Genomic DNA, 22,118 nt, shown 5'->3' with positions numbered 1-22,118 from the left:
AAAAGGTAAAATAGCTAGGCCTTATCAATATTTATTTTTAAGATTTACTGTACACAACTAAAATCTAAAAATATAGGGTGCTTTATACAATGAATAGCGCAAAAATCCAAAGTTTACGGATTGAAATATAAATGTAAATAAAAACTGGACAGGATCACTTAAGCTTTATACAGTAAAAATAAAGGGGACACCCTGCCTCTACCTTATCATATATGTACAAACAGCTCATATCACAAATGTTCAATATTTATGGTTTTACTTTTATATACAGTTCATCGGACGGATTCACAATTTCTGCAAAATACAAGTTCTCTCGGTATGGAGCCTATAGCACATATCGGTAGACATTTTTTGAATTTTGTCTAAATCGGTACGACTGTTAATATCAGGCAATATAAATGTACTGTCAATAATCAATTTAACGATATCTACTTGATTTTTAAATCTTTCATTCCATCCTGACGTGCCAAGATCGTTTTTATAATTGATAGATTTTCAGATCACAGATAAATTTGTGTTACAAGCAACGTTTTATGCGTACTTTATTTTCAAGTATTTGTATTTAATCCTGTTTATATAACGGAAATATTAATTTTACTTTATTTTCGATGTTTATATAACGAAACAAAGATATTAAATTTTTTTTTAATCGATGTAGGGCGGTCCTGGTTACAAGTTAACTTAAGTGTTGAGGAGACCAGTCAAAAGTTAACTTGGGAACAGATCTGGTTTTGATCGGATTTGTCAAAGCAAAAGTTAACTTATGTTAACTTTGTGTCAGGACTGGTTTCGAAGTTAACTTATGTTAACTTTACGGCAGGACTGGTTTCGAAGTTAACTTATGTTAACTTATGACAGGACTGGTTCGAAGTTAACTTATATCAATAGCGGACCTGTTTCCAAGTTAACTTTTTGGCAGACATGAAAACAGTCCTAGGACCAAGTCTGCTTTTCAAGTTAACTAGATTTTGGTCCTAGGACTGGTCAGAGCAGTCCTAAATCCGGTCACAGGTTAACTTTGACCAGTCCAAATGACTGGTTATCAAGTTATCTTGCTGAACAGGTTAGGACTGTACCCATCTGTAGTTTTTTTTATTATGAAAAAGGTTACAGTTTGTTATCAATTCAATAAAGGTCTGAAGAAGATATCATGTCTAAAATCTTAAACAACAGACTCAACACTTCAAAATGATGACCCTACTGTCCCTGTCCACATAATGTATGTATACATACTAGGTTCTTTAGATTGATGTGATGTATTAATTTATCAAGTTTTAATAAAGTCTCATACTCAACAAAAATTAGCAAATACTTACGGTTACAATTCATCTTTCATTCATTTCTTAATTCATTTCCTGGCTTAATTATTGTGTTGTATCAATTCACACTTAAAACTTTTACGAGACAATCTACAAAATAAATAAAGTATTGATGAAAATCAAGTGCAGCAAGGGATTTATTTATTTAAATGATTTTAACATTTTAATATTTCTAACATGGTGAAGGAAACCAATGAATGCACGCTAACCTAAATAAAAGGAACTTGTTTTTTTCATATCTAAGAACCAAACATGTTGAACTAATTAATTTATATTTGCAAGTTTTAATATAGTATCAAACTTAACAAAAGTTTGGAATAACAAATTCTTACAGTTAAAATTCATCTGTAATTCATTTCATGGCTTATTTGGTGTACATGGCATATAAATTCACATTCAAAACTTTTTGGAGACAATCTACAAAATAAATTAAATATTTATGAAAATCAAAAACAACAAGGAATTTTTTTATTAAAACAATCTTGAATATTTCAAACAGTGTTGAGGAAACCAATGAAAGGAAGTGAACCTAAATAAAAGAATTTTTTTTTTTTTCATATTTAAGAACCACACATGATTAACTTTCTTTTCACCCATCTTGGTTTTTAGTCTCTTCTAAATTGTAATTTGGAGGCCAACTCCTGTCCGTTTTGATTTGAGGAACAATGATAAGTCCTTTTAATTTGCAACATACAACTGGAAAGAATTTGTCAACCTGAGGTTTTTTTTTTTTATTTAATTCATCAAATTCTGTTTAACTTAGTATATTTTTCTTATGTATGTTGCATCATGTGCATTTGATGCATGTCTGATTAGAAATATTAGCAAAATTTACATTTACATATTTATATCAAGAATTGAAGAAGTTACAACAATTATTTGTTGTTTTTCTGGACATTTTTCTATTAAGACAATGCTCCAAATCGGCCCAAAAATAATTTTTAATAGGTATATATAGTCATACATCTACCTTCTTTCAAGTCAATAGGTTTACAATATTTACATAATTTGTTATTTGTTGTTGCAACATTTTATTGAATTTAAATTTTCTTCATTATAATCTTTTAGTATATACTATATACTACCCTATGAAATGATTTATGGTTGTGTTATTTTATTTCTAACAAATATTTGAAAGGAACATTTCATAAAAACTACTTTTATTCTGATTGCGAGGGGAAGTAATCAGTTTTAGAATTCCGTACAAAAACAAATTGTTTTTTTTTTAAACCCGATAGTTGACCATCTGGATGTCAAATTGCATTAACCACGGATACATTCGGAACACAATTGATCTGCTAGGGCAATAAATGTTTTGCTTTCAAATAAGTATGATGTCTGCTCTTTCAGCCTCTGAGCATGAACGGCGGTGACCCCGAGTTTTTGTGAATTTATAATTCTTTGGTTTGAAAGTATTTTTGGAACCTATGCATTATCAAAAGTAATGTTTGTAATATATATCAGTTTTTGACATACAACTATCACATTTACAACTTTTATTATAATTTATGCTTTGTGATATAGTGAGCTAACATGTGACGTCTGCTCTTTTTTGTGAATTTATTTTATGATCTTTTATGATTTCTTTTGTTTCTTCTTGGGACTTTTTATGGAACCAGTGCATTTTCCCACATGAGATTTATGATATACATTTTGTATCTCTATTTTTGCATGAATAAGTATCACATTTACCATTCTATAATCATATATTATCACAGCAGCGTAGTTTGTTGACTTTGATGCTATCAAGCTTCCCTGGCAACTGAAACCGGAAGTTGTCAGACATAAATAAACCGCACGCAAAAATCAACGACTGTACATGATATTTTTTAAAGATTTTGATATGAGCGCAATTGAGAACATCTATGAAATTTGTATATAATGCCAATACTATATCATACATACCATATGTAAAATATTTTACATGTTCTCACTTGCGCTCATGTATAAATCATTCCAAGTAGAGTCAGAAAAGTACGATTTTCCGTATAGACACCCGTTTATGGTTTATTCATAGTATCATTTATATTCGATTTCCTGCTTTAACTTGAAAAATAAGTTTATTTCAAAAAAAATATAAAACTTCAGTAACTGTTTATAGTCATTTTTGCCCCAGTTATTGTTATTCATTTTTTTTGCATACAAAGGGGCCAAATTACTGCACTTATTATAGATCGTCCTTTATTGGTCTATGTAAAGTAGTAAATATTACGGATTAAAACGTGGCAAAAATAATAGACCAAAACTTTCAGACAGACCTTCTTCTCACAAACGCTCTCGTCTGACTAACCAGGCAAGATTTCCCGCATTTGGCATGCATAATGTTCTGCCAAGTACTACATTATTTTCTTCGGTTCTTCATATAATAACTTGCCGTACCAAAAGTATAAGAGAAATCTAGCTCCGGAAAATAACTTTTTGTGGTTTTTTTTTTGTTAAATAAAGATTTAATTTTTTTATATACAACATTGTTATTGTTTATACATGTTATATATAGTAGAAGGTTAATACATTTATTGCATTGCATCATCAGATAGCGTGGTACGATGTCATAATGAGACTTGGTGATGTGTGGGATTTTTTTTATATTGTTTATAAATAAAGGCAACAGTTGTATACCGCTGTTCAAACTCATAAATCCATGGACAAAAAACAAAATCGGGGTAACAAACTAAAACTGAGGGAAACACATTAAATATAAGAGGAGAACAACGACACAACACTACATTATAAATCATTCCACTGATACAATAAGCATATATCGTAACTCTATGTTGAAAAAAAAATATCTCAATTTCAACGTGCAATTTATCGGTTTGTTGTGCGTTACATTCTAGAGTTGACTACCGATAACGACGTCAAATGCGAAAGGGGTTGTTTTTGCTTGACGGGCGTCATATTCATATTGATATCTACTCAAATAATGCGTAACAATTTACCTCAGGAATAGATTACCTTAGCTGGATTTGGCAAAACTTTTAGGAAGTTTGGTCCTCAATGCTCTTCAACTGCGTACTTCATTTGACATTTTTAACTTTTTTGGATTCGAGCGTCCCTGGTGAGTCTTTTGTAGACGAAACACGCGTCTGGCGTATGTACAAAATTTAGTCCTGGTATCTATGATGAGTTTATTTTAACGTTGTCTTCCTTGTGGCGAAGTCTGATTGAAACATGAGGTTATCATTAACAACGTTTATTTTGATATATTATATATATGTTTACCATGCATGTCTTCCATGACGAGTGAAACCTGTAGAATCAAGTGAACAACGTAGACGATATGAACGAACTTTAATACAGTGCTTTAAATGCATTTTTTTTTTCGCTCTCTCTCTTGCCACATTAGCAGATAAACTAGCAAAGAGTATACAATGATCGGTTTAATACTCGATCTTCTAGGAAAATAACACTAAAATAAATCATGATATTATATAACAAAACCATTTTATCTTTTCAGACATTTGAGTGACAATAACATTACTATATTACAAAAAGGAACATTTGAGGACCTACCGAGGCTCCGTAATATGTAAGTATAATACAGTATTTATAGAAACAAAGTTTTCTTGCTTTTGCTCAATAGAAAAATAAAATAAATCACCTACGGTAATTTAGGAGTAGAGTGCAAGAAAATTGGTACCGTTAATTTTATTAATTGTTAATCTTATGAAAAATTATAGCCTCAGATAGGTACACTGCAGATTGAATTATGAAAACACAAATGTGATGATAATATATATATATTTAAAAAAAATTGGTCAATAAGAAATTTCCAATAAAATAACATTACACGTCATATCTAAACCTACCTGACCATATCGTGTCGGCCCATTGCATCGGTGGGTGACTGAAAAGAGCATTCACTGCATCAGTTTATGGCTCATTGGATACACATACTTTGTTGAATATGATGCTATTATAAAATTATCGCAAGCTGCTATTTTACATCTTTGCATCTTATGCTATTAAATTTAGGGTGATTTTAACAATCTTTTAGGGAAATGATAAATGCAGTTACCGGTAATCAAATGCACCGGTTATTCATTTGTTTATTCTATTTAACTCGCATATTTCTCTCCCACACGACAAATTTTTATACAGATCTGTAGTTTCTAAATCTAATATCATTTTGAAAAAAAAAATAATGGAATCTGAAGCGAGATGATATTGTCATTTTTATTTTGAAAATTATAAGATTAAAGATGTCGTCTACATAAGACGCATCAGTGACGCTCAGATGAAGAAAGTTTTAAAGCAAAACAAGTACAAACTTGAAGAGCATTAAGGACCCGAAATTCCAAAAAGTTGTGCCAAATAATATAAGGGTTGCATGAGTTTGAATGTCCCTCTGGTATCTTTTGTCCCTCTTTTGTAATTTATTTCAAGTTACTTTTGGCAATAGGACGTCACTTGGCGTAGAGGTTTAAACGTATTCGGATGTGTCTACTTTTGTGTTTCAAATGTCTGGTTATGTAAATGTATTTCAGTTGTTTCCTGTAGTTAGTTAATACTTCAGCTTTATCATGTACATCTTTTGAATATTCATTTTATTAAATTTACTGTTTGCAAAAGTATAAATTACTCTAAATTATAGGGATTTTCTGGTAACTTAACAGAAAACCCTTGCCGTTTTTGGCACAACCTTTTTGATCTTTTGGTCCTCGATGCTGTTCAACTTTGTACTCGTTTCGGCTTTCAAACTTTTGTATCTGTGCGTCACACATAGGTCTTGTGTGGACAAAATACACTTCTGGCGTATTAAAAATTTTGAACTTGTTGCCTTTTGTTGGCTGTTTTTTCGTGTGATTCTTTGTCAATTGTGTTCTCCAATTTATTTATATTGTAGTCCTGTGTTGTCATTTTGATGTTATATTTCACATGGCCATAAAAGTGCGAGGTTTGGCATGCCACAAAACCAGGTTCAACCCACCATTTTTTCCTTTAAAAATGCCCTGTACCAAGTCAGGAATATGGTCATTGTTATATTATAGTTCGTTTCTGTGTGTGTTACATTATAACGTTGTGTCGTTTGTTTTCTCTTATTTTTGAGTGTAAATTCACATTGCGATAAGACGTGTCACGGTACTTGTCTATCCCAAATTCATGTATTTGGTTTTGATGTTATATATATATATGTTATATTTGTTATTCTCGTGGGATTTTGTCTATATGTGTTACATTTTAGTGTTATGTCGTTGTTCTCCTCTTATATTCAATGCGTTTCCCTCGCTTTTGGTTTGTTATCCCGATTTTGTTTTTTGTCCATGGATTTATGAGTTTTGAACAGCGGTATACTACTGTTGCCTTTATTTGGCAAAGGTAGAATTGAGATCACCGATGAATCTTTCTGACAGTACTTTTCACCTTTCCGTAGAATTTATTTAAATGAAATTTACGAGGACTCTTCTTTAACAAAAATGTATAACCCTTTACAGAATCATTTTTTTTAAATATTCTATCTTTATGTATAATGATGTTTGGATTCTAGGAAAAATCCATACACACATGTGCATACTATAACTCTCAAATTGTTTGTCTAAAGTGTTTAGCGCTGAACATATATTGATACGTATGAAAACGGACACATACGGAATAATTGATTACAGTTTTGTAAGTAGGAGGATCACCAACTTTTGAAAGGGGATAGTATATGTACTGGTCTGTGCATCTGTCCATTCTTCCGTTTTATTCAAACTATAAAACGTTTCAAATTATATACCAAATAAGAGTTGGACCCAATTAAATCGGTGCACTGACCATGGAAATATGATCATTGGCACGGTGTCAGTCATGCGTTTTTAAAAAAGATTTAGCTGACTTTTCTAGTTGTTTGCACATTTCAATCATTTAACTCGTGCGTAGACCGTATTAGTTAAAAAGATATCTCATATAGTTTTAAAGATATCTTATATAATTTAGAAAGAAAAAAATGGAAACAACACGTTTAATAATTTAATGCGTCCGATGCACTTTTCTGGATTTACTTTCATCAGGAACGCTCAAAGCCAAACATTTGAAATCCGAGGGATGTATAAGTACTGAAACCGTTGAAGAGCTATATGACAAAAATACCTAAAATAAATAGCCAATTCATCTAAAGTCTACTTTGTCTGAGGGATTTCCAACCTGAGTTTCTTTATAATTTCAAGATTAATAAACATACAATTTTTGAAAAGTTTGTTAAATCATCATGATCATGTCAGGACCGAAGTACGGACTACTGTGCTGATGATACACTCGGGGCCTGATAGTCCACCAGCCGAGGTATCGACTCAGTGATGTAAAAAAAAAATGAAAACAACACGTTTAATAAGTTAATGCGTCCGAAGAGCTTTTCTGGATTTACCTTCATCGGGAACACTCAAATCCAAACATTTGAAATCCACGAAAGATACCAGGTGGACAGTCAAACTCATAAATCCAAAATAAACTGACAACGCCATGGCTAAAAATGAAAAAGACAAACAGACAAACAATAGTACACATGACACAACATATAAAACTAAAGAATAAGCAACACGAAATCCACCAAAAACTAGGGGAGATATCAGGTACTCCGGAAGGGTGAGCAGATCCTGCTCCACGTGTGGCACCAGTCGTGTTGCTTATGTGATAACAAATCCGGTAAAGAGTGTAGTTCGGTAGGTCACGTTTATGAAAGGGAAGGGGATTGTAGTTACGACGTAAGGAACATATCCGATAGCATTTGTGAAACGGTTATTCCATAACGGTCAACCAATTCGTCATGGCGTCCGTAAAATTTAAGAAGGAATGATTTCAACTTCACCATGTTGAACTCTTGGTTTAAGAGATTCCTTGTGAGCAGCAACCCTCTATCAAGAAAATCATGATATCTTATAAACTATATAAGATATCTCATAAACTATGTAAGAAATCTTTTAAACTATATAAGATAACTTATTAACTATATGAAATATCTTATTAACTATATAAGATATCTTATTAACTATATAAGATATCTTATTAACTATATAAGATATCTTATTAACTATATAAGATATTTTATTAACTATAGACATCTTATTAACTATATAAGATATCTTATTAACTATATGAAATATCTTGAAGTACGAATAAATAGCAAAACGGCTAGCCATAAATATTAGTTTTGCAACGAAGACTTAACTTTGGCCTTACAGTATCATGTTTTACATTTTACTTAGTCTAATCACTTCAAAGGATAAAAAACAAATTGCCTAGACATGTCTTTTGTGTATGAACTCCGATGTCATTCCCGTTAAAAAAAGTACAGAACAATCCCTTATCGAACACACCTTTTTATAAAAACAACATCTTTTATAGAATTTTAGTTCAATAGATAAGCAATAGTTTTATCTCATTTGTTGTACTTTTATAAAGAGACAGATTCTGACTAATACTGGGTTCTATATTTCGGAAATGATCAGAAAATATCCCTTTAAATATCATCCAAATATTTGTTTCCCTGCAACAAATATAATACAATTATACAAAATTTACAAAACTATTAAGAAAGACAAAGAAATGTATATTAAAAATAATTTCATAATCAAAACCATTAAAAATAACTCAAATTGTACGTATGATAGATATTGGATACGTGTTTTCATACGTAATCTTACGTCAGTGAAAGTGAAGGCTGGAATCTGGAAAACCAAGTGATGAATAAAATGCAAGAGTTCTATCATCTGTCGTCATTATCAAATTATTCTTCTATTTCAGAAATTTAAATAGGAATCAAATTACTGCCTTACAACAAGGAACATTTAAAGGGCTACCATTACTCAATACTATGTATGTAAAAATTTATTCTTGAACTAATTGTAAGGTGTGTGAAGGGGTGGGGTATTAAACCTATAATTAATAATTAAACATTGTAACAATAGTTAATTTACTGAGTATATATCATGTCAACACAAGAGTGCTGACTACTGGACAAGTGATAATATCGTAGATAAAATATCTTTCATCATAGAAACAGTAAGCTACATGTACTAGTCTTATGATTTTCTACTCAGCACGCGCATTTTGTCTACAAAAGATTCATTAGTTGTGATTGCATCAACACAGTTATATGATAAGGGGCACAGGGGTAAGAGCGAATGTTAAGACATCCTTAGTGTTTTAAATAATCAAACATTCACATTTGAACTAATCAACATTGTTATTGCCAAGTATTCTTTATGAAGAAGGAGCGAAAGATACCAAAGGGACAGTCAAACTCATAGATCGAGAATAAACTGACAACGCCATGGCTTAAAAAGAAAAACACAAACAAACCAACAATAGTACACAAGACACAACATAGAAAACTAAAGACAAAGCAACACGAACCCCAACAAAACCTAGGAGTGATCTCAGAAGTCCTGGAAGGGTAAGCAGATCCTGTTCCACACGTGTCACCCGTCGTGTTGCTTATGGTATTACAAATCCGGTAAAAAGTCTCATTCGGTATAGGTCACATTCGTGAAAAGGGGAGGGAATTGTAGTTATGACATAAGGAACATATTCGATATCATCGGTGAAACGGTTATTTCATAACGGTAAAAAAAAAACTCGCAAAACTCACTAGTGTCATTCAGTGTATCAGTAAGTACGGAAAAACATAAGTGTTATTGGAACTTTCAAATCGTGCTAAATGAAATTATGTAAATCAAGCAAAATACTGACTGGAACGAGAGTGTCATTTACAATGAATTGCCATAATGCTATAATCTTAGTACGCATTGAGGCCAGAAAATATTCGGGAAAAAATCGACTATTTTACTTCACTCCTTGTTATGACATGCACCGGAAGTTAGAGTTGTTATACAACACTTTACACATTGGACCATTCTACTTTTAACACAGTATTTCCCATTCTTATGGAGACAGAAATGAAGCTAGCATTATCCTCTAATAATGCTTTCTTCTATTTTGATTATGGTCTCTCATGAAATAATTTAAAGTTTGCTATCATGATTGACTTGCTTAACGCAAGGAATCTTTTAAACCTAGAGTTCCCAGTTGAGGCAATGAAGAAATTACGCCTTCACAAATGTTAAAGATCACATCTCTAATTCATTGATTGTTATTTAAAATATCTTTCAAATATTACGACGGGTATGTTCCTATCGTCGTTACAATAATGTCAACCTGTAAGTTCTCGATTTTGATTAAACTAGACTAATTAACGCTTTTTGTACTACTCAAGCAACACGATGGGTGCCACATTTAGATTAGAATCTGCTGACCCTTTAAGAGCACCCAATATATTCCCAGGTTTTTAGCAGTTCATATTGCTTAATCTTTAGCTTTCTATGTTGTGTCTCGTACATGGTATATTGATGTTTATCTGTTTTTTCTGTTTTTTTTTTTTTATTGTGTTTACCATTGCGTTGTTAGTTTGTTTACCTTTATGAGTTTGAATGTCACTTTTGTCTCTTTTTCTGTCTGTTTGTAGTTAAATTGTTGTGTCGTTGTCATCAATTATATGGTTTTTTTTAAATAAATCATTCGATTTTAAGTCTCTTTGTAATGCTGAAAGAGTTTAGTATGGCGTACCTTATCATTGAACTAGTATATATATTTGTGTAGGGGCCAGCTGAAGGACGCTTCCGGGTGCAGGAATTTCTCGCTGCATTGAAGACCTGTTGGTGACCTTCTGCTGTTGTCTGTTCTGTGGTCGGGTTGTTGTATCTTTAACACATTCCCCATTTCCGTTCTCAATTTAATAGAAGATTATTAGTTTTAACATTTTTCGAACACAAATTGTTTGTTTCTGAATACAACTATTTACTGACCATTGAATAAAAAGACCAGAACAATAAATAACAATATAGCCATAATAATAATGCTTCCCTTTTAGATACTTACAAGACAATCAAATAACTTCAATAGAACAAGGAACATTTGATGACCTCCCAGCGCTCAATAGAATGTATGTTTAGCGTTAACCAATATTTCCTTCTCAACCATAAAGTCATTTTAACATAGAGTATGCTCATTACTATGAACGAACAAAACCTGCAAAAGTGCGTAACCCGTATTTTTTCTCTCTCTACCAAACTAAAAACTTTTGATTTTTGTTATACTGACAAACATTTGTAGTGATTTGTGTGAGCGTTCCTGATTAAGTTCAATCAAGCAAAAAACTTTGACTGCATGCCAAACATAAACATGCTCATTATTGTATTCAATTTAAGAATAAAAATATCAACTATCAGTTTTTTTCACGTCAATTTTGTTTACCTCTACAGGTCGTTTGACGGATAGGCTACTATCCCATTATCTAAAGTATCGTATATTCAAGTGTCTATTCCTTTAAGCTAATAAATCAAACTTTCCATCAAAATTATTTGAAGGGAATAATTTTTCAAAACCAAGTAATGATGTTAAAAATGGCCTTAGACATCTAACAATCGGAACCATAATTTAACGGTACGACGCTCTGTGCATTTCTTGTCAGTCGTCATACTTAATATGGAGTGATGACTTCCGAAATCCTACAAACACATATATGTATACTTTAAACACAAATTGCATTTGTCAACTCAGTTTTACATTAGATGATTTAAACTGCAAGTACAATGACTTTAAATAATACAAACATTCCATAACTAAGCAGGTATTGCAAGAAAAGCGCTTCGAACGCACCTAAGTTAATACATGCTATTTTTATAAGTTCCTATGGATTCATATGCACCGTTTATTCAAAGTAGGCGGTAACAGTTGCCTTTTCCTAAATTCCTCTGCTCTTACAATGTAATCTTGGATATGCATTATGACTAGTTTTTAATTACGTGGTCAAAGTTTCGGGATACGAAATGAGTTCCATTTCATAAAACTACCCTCACCCCCAAAAGCTTTTTGTGATTGGGCTTCCCGGGGCTCAGGGTACAGAAAGAACAATTGGTTCTTTGCATACATTTAATAATTCCATAGTTTTACGCCTTTAGTCTATAGTCCTCTGATCTCCAAGTCATTAGAAATGCTTAAGCTCAGTCACTTTCTTGAATAAAGTAAAATCACAAAAATTCTGAACTCCGAAGACAATTCTATAACGGAGAGTCCCTATTGAAATGACAAATCAAAAGCGCAAAAACACCAAACTAATGGATAACAACTGTCCTATTCCACACATGGTACAGGCATTTATATCATGGATTAAACATGGTTTAATAGCTAGTTAAACCTCTCACTTGATTGCCAGTCACATCAAATTCCATAATTATATTGACAACGATGTGTGAACGAAGCAAACAGATTGGGGTACATCAGTGAACATTGTGTTATAATCTTAATCACGAGACAAACAAACAAATATGTAACAAAAAAGAACAAAAAATGCATATAAAGAAATCACATGAATGAAAGACTCAAATACATAAAATATCATATATAGAACAATAACACAATAACAGGATGTTATAAGTAATGACATTTAATTGATATCATCAAAAACAGACTAAACAGTAAAAGCAATATTCATAAAAATAATAATAATGTAACACGTCTTTTTAAGACGATAAACAACGTCAGTACCTATAATCTGTACTTCAAGACCACCGTGTATTATTTGTGAATTTGATACTCAGTAATTTCAACAAGATCTTGGTACCTACAGATTAATTTGGTTAAGAAAAAGACAGAAATTATTTGACAAACCTGTGGTTCATTAAATTTTTGCTCAGACACTGGTGACGTCTTATAAAGTGAAAGTAGAAGATGTAAGCCCTTGAATACTGAATAAATTGGGAATGTATATCGCATATGCAGTTGAAGTTTGTTTATTGCTACTAAGGTGGGGCAAATTGATAATCTATAATTAAAATCGTCCCGTGTGTTATAGATTCTGGTACTGATATAACTGTGAATGTAAAATTCGATGCATAAGCCTACAAACGAGACAGAGGAAGCCGACTCTGTTGCTTCTGTAATTGCTCATCAACTTTGTACTTGTTTGGCTTTATACATATTTTGATATGAGCGTCACTGATGAGTCTTATGTAGACGAAACGCGTGTCTGGCGTACTGAATGATAATTCGGTACCTTTGATAACTATTCTAGTTATGGGCGATATATCATTTACATACTAATTCCTTTGTTCTAACAAGGGTAAAGTGAACCGGATCAACCCTACCAGACCACCCCAGTTTGAGTTACTTTGGTATGCATGCTTTCCTTTGTTCTGTAAAATTTTGGCGGGAATGTCAAATCCACTATCAAAGTTATAATTCTTTATACGGAAAAGACTATCTATCAAAATTAACGTAGAAAAAATCCAGTGTATATGCTGGGATTCGAACTGAAGACCTATAGCATATCAAGCCACGACACATATTTTTTTATCTTTATCAAGCGACACATATCACTACACCAGGACGACTGGATACTAACTATCAGTAATTTAACATACTTACAGGAAGCAAGATATTTTTATAAGTGGGGCAAGTTGGCAGACCTTTTGCAGTGGGGTTTAAACCCTTTTCGTTAATAAGTGAGTTTTCAGACTGATTGTTCAATTTTATTTTACACTTTTTCAAAAGTGGGACCAGTCGGTGTACAAGAGAGGGGAAATTTTTTCTAAGTGGCGAAATAGTGTGAGCCGATTAACCAGTAGGGCGAGTTGACATTGTTTGATATCTACTCATCGTGTTCGGGGGTCATACATGGTATACATTCTATAATAATATATAAAGTATATTATAATGCATGTGTGGCGTTCTGAACTAGATTTTATGAATAGTAAAAGGTTTTTCGTCTAATCTAAAACAGCTTGAATGTAAAATAGTTATCATATTCGGACTTGAATTTTAAATTGAATGAACAGGCTTCTTTGATCTTCCTACTTTTGCAGAAACTTTGACTTATATGAAAATAAGCATGGGTAATGGTGTTATACAAGGTAAAAAAAACGTTTTGATAAAACTGATTTCAGATTAACAATTATCCAGCAGCTCTTTAGAATCCACATGTTGTATATACCACTACGCAAGTGAATATATAGTTTAACATTATTTCTGATGACCCTTGTTCACTGAGAAGGGAAGTTGTGGTCAGTCTAATTGACAATTCTTTGGTCGAACATATAGATGAGCCTGCAATATACCGTTGTTTGTACGGTATTTTGTGAATTTCAGGTAACTAATACCAACAAGGTAAGTCCTCCAATTTGTTGTTCAATGTAATATTCATTGAATCCCTGAAGGACTTAACATTCGTCAAAATCTTATCCTTATCAAATGATACGTTTTTATATAAGGAATAACATGAGTACTTGTTTTTTTCTTCTTATTGTTTTACAAGATAGTCGTAGGAGCAAGACTTACATACAAAGACAATAGTATTTAATTATTTGTCCGTAGGAGCAACAAAATACGTATGGCAAAAAGATGATAGACATTTCAGCCTCTCAGAAATTGAAACATTTACAATACCACCATACATAGATCGTAAGTGTACTCACTGCTTTTGTATGTTTTAATTTAAACGCATTTGAAGATATTAACAACATTAATTTTATAGTTAAGTTGTTACATCATTTTTTCAGATATTTGAGGGGAAACCAATTGACATTTGTCAGGAATGACACTTTTGCATATAACACCAACTTAAGTTCTCTGTAAGTAAAATAATTACGTTGAACGGTTTATAATCATTTCGTCAACTGAGTTGTTAATGCACTTTTGTATTATGTTTCTTTTGTCGACTTTAATTATTAAGAATAGTTACACTCAAAAAAATAATAACTTTTATGCCTTAAACGTTTACCACTGGTTATACACGTAGTATGTATCTACAAAACTACATATTTTATTTTATAATAGATTTATTGATAGAGTCGAACGAATTTTTAAACGTGATTAATGTAAATTCTGGACTGCTATATCTGTCTGTACTTGTACGGTGAAAAAAAAAATACAAAAATACTGAACTTAGAGGAAAATCAATTCGGAAAGTCCATACTCACATTGCAAAATCAAATAACAGAACACATAAAAACGAATGGACAAGAACTGTCATATTTCTGAAAATGGTAAATTAAACCTGGTTATATAGCGCTAACCCTTTCACTTTGATGACAGTCTCATCAAATTCCGTTATATTTACAATGATGCGTTAACTAAACAGACACAATAAATAAAATAGTCAAAATATGGGTACAGCAGTCATCATCGTGTAACAATTTTAAAAGGAACAATTTAACAGAACAGAAAAACATCTGTCTACAAACACATTCATGCGTGTCTGACGTCAGAAAATTTAGTGATATAGTTGAATATCCTACGCCTACAAATTTTTCAAAACAATCAAGATATCCAATTTTTATTTTAACTTTGGTGATATTGATGATACTATGTAATGGTAACAAACATACTTTTCACCAGTATATACATTTGAATTGTTTAAAAAAAGGGCTATCAATCATTACATTGTAACATAGGTAAATTTGAACAACCTTCTACATGTACAATATACATCATGGCTGTGTGTTATATGCCCCACACATTTGTTTACCTATTTCTCTCTAGTACTTCTTTTATTCAAAATATAATGATACTAATGAGTTTATACATGTTATAGGAGGGTATTTTATTTCAAAAATATATACATTTATTGATTAATTTACTTCTTGTCATCGATTTTATTAACAGGGAACTTGATTTATTCTGCGATTGTAACATTCCCTTTTGGACCTGGCTCAAATCAAAATCGTTAACTAGTGAGAGTGTATTCTGTTTGGATCGGAATGTCCAACTGTCAATTCTTCAAGCAAGAGATTTTGATAATTGTACCTGTAAGTATTGTTTACAAATTAATAAACAATGAAATCATCATAATAATGATGTTTTAGACGAGTATAAATTCTTATCGTAACATACTTCAATTATATATTTATCACAAATATGATATATACTGTATAATGGGGTCTTATTCATGCAGCACCTGTTTTTAGTATAATTTTTAGTGCTGTTTTTAGTCCGATTCGTGTTACTTAGTCTATATTTTTCTATGTTGTGTCTTGTGAACTATTAGTCTGTTTTTCTATTTCTTTGTTGTCTGTTTATTATCGATCTATGAGTTTGAATGTCCCTCTGGTATATTTCGCCCCTGTTTTACAACACTCTTTTGAAATAATAGCAATCTTACGTGTTAAAGCGAGATAGTTTGAAAGTGTAAGCTAGTGGTTAGTATGCACGCTGAAAAAAACAGAAGGTCATTTGTTTTCGTTTAAAAACGAGTGTTCAACAATCATATAGCAACACATAAATAATGGTTATAAGATGTATAAACATTTTAAAAAGATGTAAATATTTAGATGACTCGTAGCTTAGCCATCAAATATAAGAGAAGAACAACAACACAGCATAAACACAACTTTAAAATGTAACACACATAGAAACGAACAACAAAATAGCAATGGCCATTTTTCTGGCTTGGTACAGGACATTTTAAGAAAAAAAAATGGTGGGTTGAACCTGGTTTGTGGCATGCAAAACCTCACGCTTTTATGACAATGTTAAATATAACATTAAAATGACAACATTACATGACAGAACTACAATACAAATACTTGGGAGAACGTTACTTTATATGACGAACACATTTGAACCGCATTTTCAAAGGTTATATAATGCTTTATCGTTTTACAAAGACAATGCTTGTCAGTATACTGATTACTGTTCAAATGGAGGATCTTGTAGTCAGGACAGTTCTGGTGAATTATCATGTTCATGTGTCGTTGAATGGACAGGTGCTACATGCACAGGTAAGACAAACAAAAAAGCTATGGTTTTATGGCATTGACAATAATACATGTTTACTACATCAATGCATATTGCGTTAATTTAATAACTACAAGGCAAGGTATTTTTAATTGTTTCAACAAAAAGTGCATCACTGTGTTGTGGAAGTGGTATCGTTGTATATGAAACAGCAATAAGTTAAATACAAGATTTATATTATTTCTACAATTACTTTGTCATTTTTTTATTTCAAAACCGTGTTATTTTTTTAATTGGCAATGCTTAAATCTGAAGCTGTTGCTTAAATAGCAATTTACATCAAGTGACAAAAGTTTAATACACTTTATTGTGTTTGCCCATTTGAAAGATTTAAACAAAAAATGCTCTAAAAGTAGATTATATGTTTTAAAAGTTTAATATAAGATTTTTAGTATTTTCCAATATGACAAATTCTTAGAGGAATAATATTTTATAACATTTGTATCATTATGGGTCACTGAATAATAGCTTCATATTTTTCAATACATTAATTTACGTCATTTGGACTGTGATAGATAGTTGTCTAACTGGCAATCATACCTCGTGGTCTTCTTTTAATACAAAAAAAAACTTGGTTTCATATCTTAATTATTGGAATACTTAATCTCCCCATCATTGCAATGTGACCATTACACTTGGTTTTTGTTTATTATAAGCCAATATACTGTAGGCTTTATTTCTGTGTGGAAAAGGCAATGCAAAATGGTCTTTTGTTTTCAATTCATTTCCAAATTAAAGTTGTTTTTTTTCTCTGGAAATCATTCCCAAAAATTCAAAAACGTTTTGTGTCAAGATAACTTTATACTAATATTTAAACATTTATATCAGTTTCACGAAAATTGATACCCAACGAAAAAAAGTACTTTCACACTATGCATAAAACTCTCCATATTGAACATCTAAAAGTCAATATTATGTATTCAATTGTACACATTTGTGTCAGTTTGAAAACAGTCTAATACAGTTCAATGTTGTTATACAACCAACACCTGTATATAAGGACTTCTTTCAGCAAAACATAATGCATATCGTATATCAATATCATCGGAAATGCTTCAGTTTGTCTTTTCTCGTAACTATTGCTAAAGTAAATATAATGGTTACTATAACATTTAATTGCAGATTTCTTCCAAATCTGTGAATTTAAGCAAAACAATATGTGGTTCATCATTCAGCAGGACCATTTACAAGTCATGCACTTATATAAAAAAAAAGATTCAAACCTGTGCAGTTTTATTTTAATTATGTCTTCTCTTTAGGCATTTTTATAATTTGAAATAAAGTGCTAGATCAAAAATTCATGTAGTTGAATGAATACTTGCTCCAACAGGAAGAAGGCCGTTACTAGCAGTTTTAGTCACTTGTAATGTCTGCAACTGTATAAATCCTCATAATTTTGCAAACAAAACGATGTGCAAGGAAGTAACTGAATATATTGAAGATGACATTATTCAGTTTATTGTACACAACTATCTCTTATCTCACCCATTGTATTTGTCGATACGGCTTTATCATATTTCTATATGGGTGTAGCTGGTCTGTAAAGAAGCGCACATCTGTATGATCACATGTTTTTCATGCCACAAATTGTTATCAATATTCAAATAGCTGTACTACAAGACACATTTGAGTGTTAAATATATTTTTACTTACCAAATGTAGAATCTGCAAATTATTGCGAAGAAAATATGGACATCTTTCATACTACTTGGAGTAAAACATCAGAAAGCACACTTGCAACTTTAGCCTGTACTGGTGAATACACGGGTAATGCCTCTAGATACTGCAGCATCAATGGAAAGTGGGAAGAACCAAACTACAGCAATTGTTTAAGTAACTCAATAGAACATATCAAAGAACAGGTAAATCCTGTATATACTATGACAACATGTTCCTTTCATACATGTAAATAGTTAAATTCCGATATTTACAATATATAAAATACCTGTAGAATCTTTGTTGAAAAATCCTTTTTAACTATACAAAAATAATATGTGCAATCAAAACAAGCGGGCACACTTTCCCTGTTGCTCATAACAGAAGGTTTTTAAACTACCAAACTTCTGGAAACTATTACCCTCTAGGATGCTATATCTAAGGCATGTTGAATCATTCCTTAAAAGACCTAAGAAATTATAGTTTTATCATGAAATGACTTCTAAAAATCAATTACAAATTATACTTGTCATTGAAGAGTTAAAGGGGCACTCGAAAAATGTCAAGCATTTCTATACAATCCCACAGAAGTTATTTGATAAAGTTTAAAATCAAATCACTTTAGACAGCCAAGCTATTGTATGGAGACAATAAAACTGATCCTGTGACCATTATCCTGGACGATCTAGAAAACGTAACAAGAGATAATAATGAATTACGGTCAGGTGACCTGCTGACGTCATCAACTGTACTGAATGATATTGCCAAGTATGTTACCAACCACACAGAAGACCTTTCAGTTGATCAGCTAGAGGTTTGTTACTAAGTTATGCATAAAGTCTTTCCCATGGAACAGTTAATTTCAAGATACAAAACCAATTTTCATATATTCTTACCAGAATTTTCTAAATGTTAATAAATTGTTAATAAAATTATTATCAATAAAATGTAATTAAATGTTGTAAATGAATTGAGATACAGAGTGAATGGCAGTTCAATGCCAACTATTTACCTTGAAAACTCTCATTTACCTGGAAAACTCTCATTTACCTGGAAAACTCTCATTTACCTGGAAAACTCTCATTTAATAACAAAGTATTAAACAGGGACTACACTTGTCTGTTAATTCAAAATAATTTGTTTTTCAGATCTTTGGATCTCTATGCGACAATTTACTTAATGAAAGAAACCATCAATCATGGGAAGAACTTAACAACGAGGTTAATATTTTGCAATACAATAAATACATATTAAGATAGGGAAAACATAAGCACTTACTTCCTAATTTAATTCTGTTTATAAAATACTTACACTAGTCTACGTGTCGTTAGTTTGTAAGTAGTAAATGGTTATGATATCAAAGTAAAACAAAACTTTAAGACAAAAGAGATTTTCAACTTACAAATTATGGTAATTCCGTTTCTAAGTAACTATATTACAGAAACGACTGCATATGGAGTATATATTCCCTGTTGATACAACATGCTTCAGCTTTTATGCTACATCATGATTTTCTTGTTAGACGCTCGTGATTTAAAAGGAAAGCTATTAAACCAAGGGTTACAAGTGGTGAAATTGAAATCAACCCTTCATTATTTAACGGTCGCCATCACACGTTGGTTGTGTTTATGTAATAACTGTTTCTCAGATTATAACGGATATGTTAACGCAGATGCCACATGTAGTGCAGAATAAGCTTACACTCCCGGAGACCCTTTGATCACCATTGTTTTTTCTATGTTGTGTTTTTTTTTCTTTCTTAGCCATGGGATTGTCAGTATATTTTCGACCTATGAGTTTGGATGTCTCTTTAATATCTATGGCGTCACTTTTAAGGGTCACAATTGACTGAATATTCAAAAGTTTAATGTACACAAAGAAGGACAGGTAGTGCGTTGGCAGAAAAAAAACAAGAAAGACTGAACGATCAATATAAAACAAAGCTCCATATCGAAATATTTTGCAAAATATACCTCTAAAAGAACATGTTGTAAATAGTTCAAATATATTTCAGACATTTATTATATATTTTCGAAACATTCATTTATTTATTCTACCAGGGTTTAGGTGGTGTTACATCATTAGTAAACGCAGTTACGGAGTATACTAATGCATTTAACGAGATAATTGACGATGAGTTATCCTTGGTCGTGGCAAAGAAAAATGTCGGTACGTTTCTTAACTCTGCAGTTTAATAATTCAATTTTAATCGTTTGTGCTCACGTTATTGTGAGTATAAAAGTCTTTCTTTGAAACTCAACCTGTTAAACTGGAAGTGAGCAAATCTTGGATAACAATGTTATTATCCACAAATGTTTCTGTTGATCCTTTTATCTCATTTCATCTTTTTAAACCTGATAAATTAATACGCGTAGTTTGAATACACTTTCTAAACCAGAATTAAATCAAAATTAGTTTTGGTTGAAAGACAACATTACCATTCAAGTCGATAATACACAAGTAGCAACAACGAAACCATATTATATATCAATATTTTAAGATTTATTGTTTTAGAGAATAGCAAATAAAACCATATAACAGTTGTATGCATATTAAAAAACCGAAGCCAACTTAATGAGTAAAATAATCCTTCAAAAAAAAGAATAATTACAAATACACTAGCCAAAACATTTTCAAATAGGAAGCCTACATCCTCATTTGAACAAAATGTCATGAATGTAGTGTGCAGTTGTTACATTTAGTTTATGGGGTTTGATAAACTATTGATAAGAATGTCCTGTTGTAAACACCAAAACAACGCAAAAATGACTTACTAAAGTAAGGGAGTATTATTTCATTTTTTTTTATTCGAGCGTCATGGATGAGTTTTTTTTAAGACGAAATGCGCGTCAGGTGTAAATCTAAAACTTTAATCCTGGTATCTATCATGAGTTTGTTTTATACTACTACAAATGTATAAACAGTTTTTCGAACGATTCCCATACATGTAAATGTACATGTATAGCATGTTTTATTTCTGTATCACATTTTATACTATCTATATATCAATTATTCTAGAAAAATCCCTCATTTCAGTAATGCAAGTAGGAAAGGCTAGTACGAATGAGATAACTGTACCTGACCGTTTGAAAACATCTGACTCGTGGATATCAGACTCAGTGACTGAAATCAAACTGAAAAAGAATATCTGTAGCGGTAAATAAATACTTTTTTTTAATTAACAGCAAGACACACGTATCTTTCGTCGCTTACACTAAAGAAACTATTTGGAGCAAACATACTAAAGGATTTAAAATAATATACAAAGGACGTCAATAAAAAGTAAAAATAGAACTTATATAATACTTATAATATACTACCTTTTTTATTATTATTATCTTATCGTTTATCAATTGGATAAAATCATGATGAAGA

The 22,118-nt window shown here is 31.5% G+C and overlaps 2 protein-coding genes across 2 annotated transcripts in view; both read left to right on the top strand.

Annotated features, from left to right (window-relative positions):
- Positions 1-22,118, top strand: part of LOC143069515 (adhesion G-protein coupled receptor D1-like) — a 176,632-nt gene that overhangs the window by 139,445 nt on the left and 15,069 nt on the right. The window lies entirely within an intron of this gene.
- Positions 15,998-21,907, top strand: LOC143069835 (uncharacterized). Its single transcript, XM_076244640.1, has 7 exons — positions 15,998-16,099; positions 16,958-17,071; positions 18,750-18,949; positions 19,369-19,557; positions 19,892-19,963; positions 20,804-20,912; positions 21,780-21,907. Exons 3-7 carry the CDS (start codon positions 18,776-18,778, stop codon positions 21,905-21,907), a joined length of 672 nt encoding a protein of 223 aa, XP_076100755.1. The 5' UTR covers positions 15,998-16,099; positions 16,958-17,071; positions 18,750-18,775.

This window comes from Mytilus galloprovincialis, chromosome 3 (assembly GCF_965363235.1).
Source record: "Mytilus galloprovincialis chromosome 3, xbMytGall1.hap1.1, whole genome shotgun sequence".
NCBI classification, from domain to species: Eukaryota; Metazoa; Mollusca; class Bivalvia; order Mytilida; family Mytilidae; genus Mytilus; species Mytilus galloprovincialis.
This window is presented reverse-complemented; position numbering and strand designations above follow the sequence as displayed.